At 46.9% G+C, this 11,030-nt stretch overlaps 2 protein-coding genes across 2 annotated transcripts; one reads left to right on the top strand and one right to left on the bottom strand.

Annotated features, from left to right (window-relative positions):
- Nucleotides 1-553: 553 nt before the first annotated feature.
- LOC117893455 lies at nucleotides 554-9,759 on the bottom strand. The gene is given in 12 exon segments (XM_034800073.1): nucleotides 554-1,255; nucleotides 1,312-1,518; nucleotides 1,579-1,735; nucleotides 1,794-2,281; nucleotides 2,347-2,537; nucleotides 2,599-2,653; nucleotides 2,718-3,031; nucleotides 3,091-3,908; nucleotides 3,970-4,526; nucleotides 4,528-7,794; nucleotides 9,139-9,288; nucleotides 9,291-9,759. Coding segments are annotated over 12 exon segments (6,879 nt in total). The 5' UTR covers nucleotides 9,442-9,759; the 3' UTR covers nucleotides 554-731.
- A 350-nt stretch (nucleotides 9,760-10,109) lies between these two features.
- LOC117895843 (splicing factor 3A subunit 2) lies at nucleotides 10,110-11,011 on the top strand. Its single transcript, XM_034803796.1, has one exon. The coding sequence runs from the start codon at nucleotides 10,190-10,192 to the stop codon at nucleotides 10,970-10,972; it is 783 nt and encodes a 260-aa protein (XP_034659687.1). The 5' UTR covers nucleotides 10,110-10,189; the 3' UTR covers nucleotides 10,973-11,011.
- The last annotated feature ends 19 nt before the right edge of the window (nucleotides 11,012-11,030 follow it).

Here is an 11,030-nt window from a genome sequence, read left to right as displayed (position 1 = left end):
TAACAACACTTTTGGGACATATTTAATGTTTATTCACTTTAGCACTTCACATCACAGCAGCACTACACATTTTCTGCATGATTTTCCACCATTTTTCGAGGTTTTACGATTTAAAACGCGGAGCTGACTTTAGAACGCGCGCTTCGCCCGGATAGAAAAATGATTATGAGAGAGGGAGAGCGTGACAGATGCGTGCGCGGCTTAGTGCTCGTTCCAATTCCAAAACTTCCATGCTCTCTGGCCCTATTCCTAATTGCTCTCACGTTCCATGAACTCCGGCTACCTGCTGCTCGTTCTAACTGCATGCGTATTGGAAATTTGCAACTGTTTTTGATCAGCCTCTCTCTCCTCTTCTGCTGAGCGAGTGAAAGCGAGTCTTAATTTAAGTTTTCTTTCCCTCTAATCTTTAGAGTCTAATGAAAAGGGATATCTATTGGTGGGAGTGGGATGGAGTGAGAATCCGAATATTTATCCGATAATTTCCCAAATAAAACGAAAATGTTTATAAATATTGTAAAATATATTTAGATTATTATTTGTTTGCCAAGCAGATTACAGGTATAAATATCTAATCGGTATAAAATATATGGGAAATATATAATTTAACAAGAGATATAATTAATTTACAACTATGATTATCCATCGTGTGTATTTTAAAACTAACCAAAGAATTCAACAGAAAGTAATATACTCTCGGATGTATTATACGAGATATTCCCAAGAATGTGCCGCTAAAAGAACTTTTCCTGATCAAAATGAACGATTCGCAGCATACCGTGCTCTGCCCCAACAGCCACCCAACTGTGCGCCGGTCTGTTCCAATTGCATCGAACGGTGTTCAAACGCGTCATGGCCAAAAGCTCGTATTCTTTGGGCAGTCGCTCCGGATTTATGTAGGCCGCCTTCTGTACGTTGGTCACCAGAGCCAATGGCTTAAGGTTCAAGCCAAAATCACGTAGAAAGTCGTCGGTAGTTATAGGTGTATCGGGTGTAGCCGGGGTTGTTGATTCCGTGCTCATATTACACAGATTGCTGGTGGATACGACACGGAATTTGCTCAACATCTTCAGCAGTATGGGCTCCGCGTTGAGCTCACGGACATTGAGGAACACCAAATCTCCATTATCAGTGGCCACCACTTGGATATTCTCCTGCACATTGAAGTGCATGGCTCGACCAGAACTAATCGTATAGTCCACAGTTTTGTTGTTAAACAAGACGCCCGTTGGGCTGAGCGATATCAAGCGCGAGTAAACTGCAAGAAATATAAAATTAAAGAAGGAAATAAATTAAATAAATAAACAGCCTTACATCGCCGCTGAACATCACTGCAGGCAACGACCAGCGCTTCCCAGATCGGTGGCCAGAAGGCACTGGCTAAATACAGATTGGAGATGGAGTCTTCGTTTAGGGGCATTGGCTGCGACCAGTTGATAATATCATAGATCCATAATTTACGCGTTGATGTACCAATAGCCAGCCAACGTGGTCCACTCGTGTCATAATGAAGCTCCAAAACTGATAAGGAGGAAAGGCGATTATTAAATTATTCTACTTTGTCACAGTAGAAAAACTTACTCTGTATATTATGCTCGCCAAAGTAGAAAAAATGCAAAGGAACGAACTTTGTGTGATTGTTTCGTTTGAAGCAATTGATGCTCTGCTCATCCGAAATATCCCAAAAGGCAACGTTGCCACTGGCATAGCCAGTCACCAGCAGATTGTGACTAGAGCCCTGCAAATTATACATATAAATATCATTAATTAAATACTTCTGAGCTGAAAAAACTCACCTCAGACCAACAGATTTTGGTGCACTGATCCATGACAGGATTCTGCACATCCAGAGTCAGTGTCATCGTTGACTGTAGTTCAATAACCACATTCCCAGTTTCCTCATCTTCCAGTTCCAGTGGCAAGGCATAGATCTTCACATCGGTTAACGAATTAGCCACCGCCAGCAGTCCCAATCGATTGGCCGACTTATCATACCCGCCGCTGGGCATAAATGCAAACGTGTGCACCGGTCCATTGGGTACTCGTATGGCATAGTGCAGGCTCGTTTCCAGAGGCCACACTCCTTGCCTCTCCTTGACGCTAGCAGACAACGTGCACTTGAGCAGCATTAACAGGGCATCCGAAAGCTTATGCGGTATCTGCCTGGCATGAGCCAGCATGTGTTTGCGAAGGGAGCACAGCAGATATTGCTCGGTGACCGTTGGCGGCAGGGGTGCCCAGGCGAGCTGTTTGATGGGTGCTCCCAAATAGCCAATATGCTCATCTGTCAGTGGAAACATTTCATCAGTTAAAGTCTCGCTCTCGGGGGAGTCTCTGAAGTTGACTTACCGACTGTCTGAAAGCTTTCCAGCGGTGCCAGCTGTCTCCAATCGTCTGCATTTTCAACATCACCATACGCATACCGCATGGATCTGCTATCCTTGGCTGGCAGCAACTCCTTGGCTTCCGCCGAAGAGAGCCTGCAATAGGCAGGCTTTAGCTGTGGATACAACGCCTCTGCAGCATAATTTTTATCGGTGCTTTAAAGGTAAATAAAATATGATTAGTACAGAAAAATATTCGTAAATGGGAAATACTCACAATTGATTCCATTTTTGTTCCACCTTTTTGTTCAGCTTTGCATATCGCGAAAACACTTTAATGCATGGACATAAATTAGTAAACATTAAGTGTAAAATTTAATGCATTTAAATGCTTACATGGCTGGCAATTAGTTCCTCCCGTTTGCCTGTCATTCTTCATACTTTTGCCTTCTACATTCTTTCGCTTGACTCGATTAATCTGCTTCAATCTGGGCATATCACTGGGGCTGAGGTCATCCTCTGTCTGCGCAGCATCCTCATTGGAATCGACCGCCTCTGAATCGTATTCCTCTGAGGATTCTTTGTCCTTGTTCATATCGTAGTCGGATGAATCGCCTTCAAAGTCATCTTTTGATTTGGTATTTGAACCGCGCTCCTCGTTGTCTTGCGTTTTCAGTTCCGCCTCGATTTTCTTCAACTTATTTTCGGCTCTGAAAAGTTTAATTTACGTATTAGAGCGTCAAATAAATTGCATTTTTCCTTGGCTTACTTAATGGTGGACTTGCGCTTGGCATGACCCGCATTCGTGTACATCGGACCCGTACTTTCCCCTACGTTGGCTGCCTCCGCTGCATCCTCCTTCTTCTGCTGCAGGCCTGGACGCTCCTTGCACGATTTCTCATGCGCGGCATGATAGAGTTTCGTATACGTGCGCTTACAGTACTGACACTCCACTCGATCGTTGTCCCCGCACGACTCCAGATGCATCAGCATGCCCAGGCCAGAGCCCAGCTGGCGACCGCAAAGGCGACACTCCAAATGCTTCGCATGGCCCTGCTTGAGGTAAGCCATCATCATCGCCAGCAAAGTTTTGCGGCTGAGAGGCTGCGGTTCTTTGCCCGTGAGCCAACCCACGCCGTAATGCTGCCTCAGGTGTGCTGTCCACATGTCCTTGGTGCTGCGTGCCAGGCACAGGCCACATTGTAGCGGTCCCTTGCCTGTACCCTTCTCGGTGAGCTCTTCGTTGGTAGTCAGCTCCTCTCGCTTACGGATGAGCAGCAAGCGTTTGATCCAATCAACATTCGAGTACGGCGTCTCTGCCTCTGGCTTCTCAGCCTTCTCCTGCTGCTGCTGGGCCATGGGACGTTGCCCGCAGCTTTTCTCATGCACAGGATGATAGAGCTTCGTGTAGGTGCGCTTGCAGTACTGACACTCGGGCTTGTCATTGTCCCCGCACGATTCCAGGTGCGTCAACATGCCCAGGGCAGAGCCCAACTGGCGATCACACAGGCGACAGCTTAGATGTGTGGAGTGTCCATCTTTGAGATATGCTTTCATCATGTTCAGCACAGCTACCCGTGAAAGAGTCTACGAAAAAGATACAAAATGTAATCCAAATCTAAATAAATCTTTATCTTTGTATCCTCACCCGTTGCGGTTCTTGTTCTGTGAGCACCCAACCCACTCCGTAGTGCTGCTTCAGATGTTTGTTCCAATTGGCTTTGGTGGTGCGGCCCAGGCACACACCACATTGGATGGGCCCCTTGCCCTGCTCGTAGAGATCTTCGTTGGTGCCCAGCTGTTCCCGCTTTCGTATGAGCAACAGACGCATTTGGAAATCTTCGTTTGGCTTTGGTGTGGTCTCCGCAGTTTGCCTGGGTCTGCCTCTTTTCCTCGTTGGCGTTACCTCTGCCGTTTCCTCCTCCAGCTGCAGTTTGTCGAGGGTTTCAGGCGTGGGCGTCGTACTTGGAGTTGCTTCAGTCACAGCAGCTAGACTTTTCCTTCCTCTCTTGGCTGGCACTTTAGCTGTTGTCGTGGGAGAACTGAGTCTCGCTTGTCGCTTGTGATTGGGGCTCATAGATGGGGCGGACTCAGGCTGATCTTCGTCTTCCGCTGGCGTTGCTTCATGTAGAACTGGCACTGACTCGGTGGAAGTACTTCTAGTTGCGCGCTTTCTTTTGCCACAGGGCGATGGTTCTGTGTCATCTGGTACATCTGAATTTGGCTCTTTGCCTCTTCTCTGGCTTGTTGGCCTTGCTGTTTGCCCTTTTTGGTCTGCCTCGTGGCCTACGCTTGCCTTTGGCTTCTACCATTGGTTTTTCTGGTGGTTCTTCTATGCTGGAAGTCTCCTTTAAATTTGTTTCTATCTGGCTGGTTTCACATTCATTGGAATCCTTTTCGCTTGCTTTATCTTCATGTGTTGCTGAATCTTTTGATTCTGTCACAGATTCTGGCTCCATTGCAGCTATTTCTGAACTTTCGCTGACATTAATTGAGTTCGATGGCGGCACCGCCGTTGCCCTTGGGAGTTCCTCTTCAGATGAGCCTTCAGTCTTCGAATCTATCCGAGGATCTGTGTCTAGTTCTGTATAAATTTCCGCAGTAGCTGCACATTTTTCGGCCACTTGTTCGCTTAAATCTTCCACTTCCATTGAATAAAGTGTTTCCATTTGCATGGGACTAGCATTGGACTCGCTGTCTGTGTGCTCCGCTTCCTTTGAGTAACTTGTTTCTCCTCCAAAAAGTGTTTGATCTTCATTGGATGACTTCTTTGGGTTCTCCTGTTGGTTCTCCTCCTCCGTTTCGTCATAGTCCGGCGTGGCATCATCACTGATATCCGTTTCGTTGCATCTCGTTTGCTTGCCTCGCTTGAGATTCGCTCCCTCTTTGACAGGTTGCTCCTCCTCTTTGTTATCGAAGCCCAGGAACACGGATCCATCATCATCGCTGGTGCTGGAAGTGGGCATGCGACTTCCTGCTCCGTTTACACTGACGGCTGCAATGGAACCGATTCGTGGGGATCTTTTGCTGAGCACCGGACGTGTCTTGACTAGTTTCTTGCGTGGCGCTGCCTGGTTGGGCGTGGGAGACACCCTCTTGCTCTGTGGCACGATCTTCTCCGCTGACAAATGGCTCATTAAATTGTTAATTCCTGTGGGGCCGGGAACTGGCTCCGGGAACGCGCTCTCAGTCTGAGACTGTTTGCGGAAAGGCAGCAGCGCTTCGCCCTGTGCTGCTGGTGGCTCCTGCTGGAGGACATCCAATAGCAGGGACACATTGCTGCTGCTGCTCGTTGTGGCTACATCTGATTGATCTTCTCTGCTGTTGTTCGATTTACTTGATTTATTCTTTGGCATTTTTGGTGGATGATAGAGTTGGTTTAAATCACGTTCTGTTGAGGGTTTTGGTGGCGTGTCCTCTTGTGGTTGCAGCTCCTCTGATCCAGCACCTCTACTGACTAGTATCTCTTCGGACTCTTCTTTGTTTGTTTCTCTGACTTCTGCTTCTTTTTCTTCTTCCACTGCACTCTCCCCCACATCCCCCGCATCTGCATGGACCTGCAGATCATTTTTAACACTAGATAAATTAAGGTTTACTTTGTCTTTAGCTGTTACGCCATCATCCACTTGTTTAATTACCTCAACTTCTCTCCTTCTGCCATAACCATCCTCGAGGTAACTCTGATCCATTGTCGGTTCCTCCTCTTCCGGTTGCTCCACTTCGAGTCTTGCCCTTTTCGCATCGTTAAGCTCCTTTTCAGGACTGACATCTTTGGGTTTGGGTGGATTTACTCGTTTCGAGCGTTGCACTAAATTTACTTTACCCTTCTTAAACCTTGTTAGCCGCGGGGCTGGCTGTGGCTTATCCTTTTGCGTGCTGGGGGCTGCATTTAAAGCTGGGTTTGGCACACTTTTGGCTTCTGTTTCCGACTTCTGTGGATCTGTGGCTTCCTCCGACATTTCTTTGACTGCTTTTTCGGCCATTTCTTCCTCATCTTTGGACATTTCTTTGACTGCTTTATCGGACATTAATGCTTCGTCGTTGCACTTTTCCCTGACTGTTTCCTCTGTCATTGATGCTGGATTTTTTGACATTTCACTGACATTTTCCTCCGTAATTTCTGCCACATTTTTAGACATTTCCCTGGCTGTTTCCTCTATCATTATTGGTTGATTTTCTGACATTTCACTGGCTTTTTCCTCCGTCATTCCTGGCACATCTTTAGACATTTCTCTGGCTGTTTCCTCTGTCACTTCTGCTGGAGCTGATCTCTCTTCGACCAACTCCTGCAGCTGATGTTCCTCCGTTAAAATGATCCTCATGTTGGCCTCTGGTTGGTCCCTGCGTGTCACCACGCTGCTCTGCAGCTTTAACGCATTCGGACTGAACCGCAGGACACTCTCCCTGTCCTCATTCACATCCAGTGTAGCGTGGAGTATATCCATATCATCCAGCTTCAATATCTTGCCAATTGGCAACTCTTCTTCGGGTCCTATGTCCTTTGGTGGCTCCTCCACGGTGGGCTGCATGCTGCCTCCTCTTGAGCCAAAGAGCGCGCTCATCATTTGCTCCTCTGGCGACAGTTCTATGAAGCTGCTCTCATCCAGCGGATTGTCAGCAGTCAGTTGGGCTATAAAGTCCACGGCGGAGAGTACTTTTGGAGCAGGAGAAGGCGAGGACAAGGGAGATGTGGACGGGGATGGCGAGCAACTGGCACGAACGGGACTATTTTCTTCTGTGATTTTGATTGAGAAAACTGTGGCAGCAGCTGGCTGCTTTTCCACCTGCTTTACCTGGCTGTGTATCTGTTTGGCCATCTCGGCTAGCTTCTCCCGCGACACCTTCAGTTTGTTGGCATTAAGAATCACCTTGGTCTTTGAGGAGTTGGGCCCAGGATAAGTCTGCCCCTGTCGGGCCATCACTGGCACTGGCTTCCCCTGAGGCCGGGAGGACTGTGGCATCGTAGATGAGTTGGGCAGTCGTAGATCACTCAAATCGATCTTCTCCTCTGGCGCCAGGACCTTGTTCTCCAACACAATCAATGGCGGCGAAGGAGCCTTGTGGATCAGTGGCGCCACTGGCACTGGCTGGGGCTGTGGCACAGGCTGCTCCTGTTGCTGCTGCCTGCACAACTGCTGCATGCTGGGTCCGCACACGGCTCGGTTCTTGGGCAACTGATTCACCAGATTCAGCAGCAACGGCGGCTGCTTCGTCCGCACTGTCACATCCGCCTTGGCTATGGGCGACATGAAGAGACTTGGCGGGGATGGTGAGGAGGCTGGTGATGCCTTTGTTGTCAATGTGGCTGGGGATGACTTCGGAGTGTTCAGCGTGGACGTAATCCTGCCCTTGTTCAGTATCCGATTCTTGATCAGGGTCTTCACATGCTGCGACCGTTCGGCCACAATTTCTTCGGGTATCAATTTTTCAATGTAGTTCGAGATGGTGGATCGGTTTCTTCTGGCTGCTTGAGCTGTTAATAAATAAGATAAAATATGGTCATTAAAGTTGATAAATCAAAAAAAATACCGGAACATCATCCACGCTGGGTTTTGAACCTGAGCCAAAAATAATTAAAGGCTCATCCCGTTTGGCTCTGGCTCAGACGTTGCTGCTGCTGCACTTGTCCCAAACCTCATTTTCGCTGCACGCTAACAGGCTATGCCATTGATAAAATCTAGATAAACCTGGCCAGAGTGTCACTTGACAGCATTATTCATTGAAAGTGCTTAAAAAAAAAATAATAATAATTAAACCGATATTAATTAATATCCTTTCAATTAAAACTCTAAAATACAGTATATCATTAAAATATGTTAGCGTTCAGTGCATGTGAAGATCTTGCAGAATGTTTAAACTGTAAACACCACCCCTAGACCAAGATGAAATTGCACAACATGCGAACTAATTTCATCATGCATCAGACTAGGCGAGAGCACAGCGAGAGAGCGGAAGATATGCATTTACAACAACAAAACCTGTCACATAATTGCAGTAAAAGCTCTCTTCTTTTTTTCCACCCACTTCGTACTCTTTCTACGCACACACAGACAACCCATGCTGGGTCTTGAACCCAGGCCAAAAAACAAGCCCTCTCCCGCGTGCGATTGTGTCCTAGGCCCTAACCTCAATTGCGCAGCACTTTTACCGTCTACGCCATCGAAAGACTATAAATAAAGGCAACCAAAGAGTCACTTGAGGGGAGTTTCAAAAGAGGGGATTTAAAAAAAATATGTAATTTAACCTAGAAGTTTAGCAATAAATCATAGTAAACTATTTTTTTATAATAGTTTACTAGTAACTACTAGACTATTTGCATTTCTATCTCAAATTTTATAGATATTTTTCTGTATGGACATTTATAACCTAAAAGGTTTCAAATCAAATAGTTCCAAAAGCGTTTCTGTTGAACATATTGTATTCCTTGGAATATGTACTAAAAATCGAACAATTTATTTTATTTTTAACCATTTGTACTATGAAATTTTATTTGTTGCTGCTCGATAATAGAGTACTTCGAAGCTTACAGTTCCTTCTATGTAAAAAGAAGAGAAAGTTAAAAAAAAGAGAGGAACAACTTTTAAACCATGATCCTTCTCGAACTCTCACACTCTTGAGATAGTGTCAGCTTCCCGCATTGTGAGGCGTCACCTCAAGCACCAGCGCCACGGATAGCGAATTTTGCCGTGCGTCCCAAACCGAGATACAAGTTGATCATTTTTCATGGCAATTTTCAAAATCATTTGATGCGGCTAACGGATTTTCAAGAATGCCTGTTCGCGGGGAATTTTCTTTTACCTGATTTTGGCTTTTGTTCAATTGAGGCTGTGGCGGTGGCACTGGTCATTGCCGCCGACTGCGCAGTTGTTGTTGCTGTAGCAGCGGCAGCAGGAGCTGGAAAAGAGGTCGCTGCGGTCATTGCAGTTGAGCTTTGCTTTCCTCAATGCTTCCGCCAGCTTGATGTCCAGCCAGCCTGCTTAAGTTTGTTGAAATCCAATGGTATTCTGTTGATTATACGCTTGGGCGGAGCTGCACTTCCGACTACGACTGGCGACTGCGACGGTGGCGTCAGCAGCGGCGTGAATTTGTTGCTGCCACTCGCATGGTTAGAATCGGCCATGTTCGGCGCTGGACCCAATCCCGGATCATTCATTTTAAAGAGAACACTCACGACACTGCTATACACTGTGCAATTGTCTGGTTTAGGCTTAATTTTCGCAACAACACAGAATTCTTTCACCAGCCCAGCGGAATGTGCACGCCTATCGCTGGATAGGTTCTGTGGCCGTTTTAGCGCATCCGAAACTTGAACTTGTCCAAAAGGATATTGGCTTTTGGTGCGCCGTTTTCACGACAACGCTTTTAATTCAAAGATTTCTCACGGTTTTAAATTATTCAACATTTGAAATAAATAAAAGAACCAAAAACCATGCATGTGCAACAGTATGACCGTGGACTTATCGATCAAATATGCCGCCTAACCCTCAGAAACATACTTTTCCATTTTTAAAATATACCATTTTGATATTCCGCTTTTCACTATCGATAACTCACGAGCTGTGCGCTGTTGCACAACACTGGAATCAATTTAATAAAGTTAAGTTATGACAAAAGACCAATCTTGTGAAGAATTGAATGATGATTCGAGTAAAATAACAGTTTCAATGCTAAGAGTCCTAGCCGGTAATATTAAACAGAAGATCAAAGTCGATGAATATGATTTGAGATTTACGGTATAATTCGGTATATTTCTTAGGGTCTGTCGGTATATTATGTAGATAATTCCGCGGTCACACTGCCAACAACAAGAATTTTCCGTGACTGAAAAAGCGTTTTTTCCCGGTTTTCGTGTTAAAATAACTTAAAATATGGACTTTCAAAATCGTGCCGGTGGTAAAACCGGCAGCGGGGGCGTTGCCTCCTGGTCGGAGACAAACCGCGACCGCAAGGAGCGCCTGCGGCAGCTGGCCCTCGAGACCATCGACCTGAACAAGGATCCCTACTTCATGAAGAACCACCTGGGCTCGTACGAGTGCAAACTGTGCCTGACGCTGCACAACAACGAGGGCAGCTACCTGGCGCACACGCAGGGCAAGAAGCATCAGGAGAATCTGGCACGTCGTGCCGCAAAGGAGGCCAAAGAGGCGCCCTCCTCGCTGCTGGCACCGGAAAAGCCGCGCGTGGAGCCCAAGAAGTTTGTGAAAATCGGACGCCCCGGCTATCGGGTGACCAAGCAGCGTGAGCCGAGCAATGGCCAGCAGTCGCTGCTCTTCCAGATCGACTATCCCGAGATTACCGAGGCCATTGTGCCGCGCCACCGCTTCATGTCCGCCTACGAGCAAAAGATCGAGCCACCAGACCGCAAGTGGCAGTATTTGCTGTTTGCCGCCGAGCCCTACGAGACGATTGGCTTCAAGGTGCCATCACGCGAGGTGGAGAAGAGCGAGGGCAAGTTCTGGACGCACTGGAACCGCGACACCAAACAGTTCTTCCTGCAGTTTGCCTTCAAGTTTGAGCCAAAGATTTTGCCACCGCCGCCGCCCAATATGCATCGAGCGATGGGTCCGCCCGCGGGCTTTCCCATACCAGGACCACCGCGTCCGACCATGCATCCCATGTTCAACGGTGTGCCACCGCCACCACCCATGTAAAACGTACAAAAGAAATTTCAATAAATCTTTTTTATGTAATTTTTCCTTTCTTTGTGCT

Source organism: Drosophila subobscura, chromosome J (genome assembly GCF_008121235.1).
Source record: "Drosophila subobscura isolate 14011-0131.10 chromosome J, UCBerk_Dsub_1.0, whole genome shotgun sequence".
In the NCBI taxonomy this organism is placed as follows: domain Eukaryota; kingdom Metazoa; phylum Arthropoda; class Insecta; order Diptera; family Drosophilidae; genus Drosophila; species Drosophila subobscura.
The sequence above is the reverse complement of the archived record's forward strand: the minus strand, read 5'-3'. Positions and strand labels throughout refer to the sequence as shown.

What these genes read in the sequence shown, in the direction of transcription:
- LOC117895843 (XM_034803796.1), top strand. Translation starts at nt 10,190, where the DNA reads ATGGACTTTCAAAATCGTGCCGGTGGTAAAACCGGCAGCGGGGGCGTT.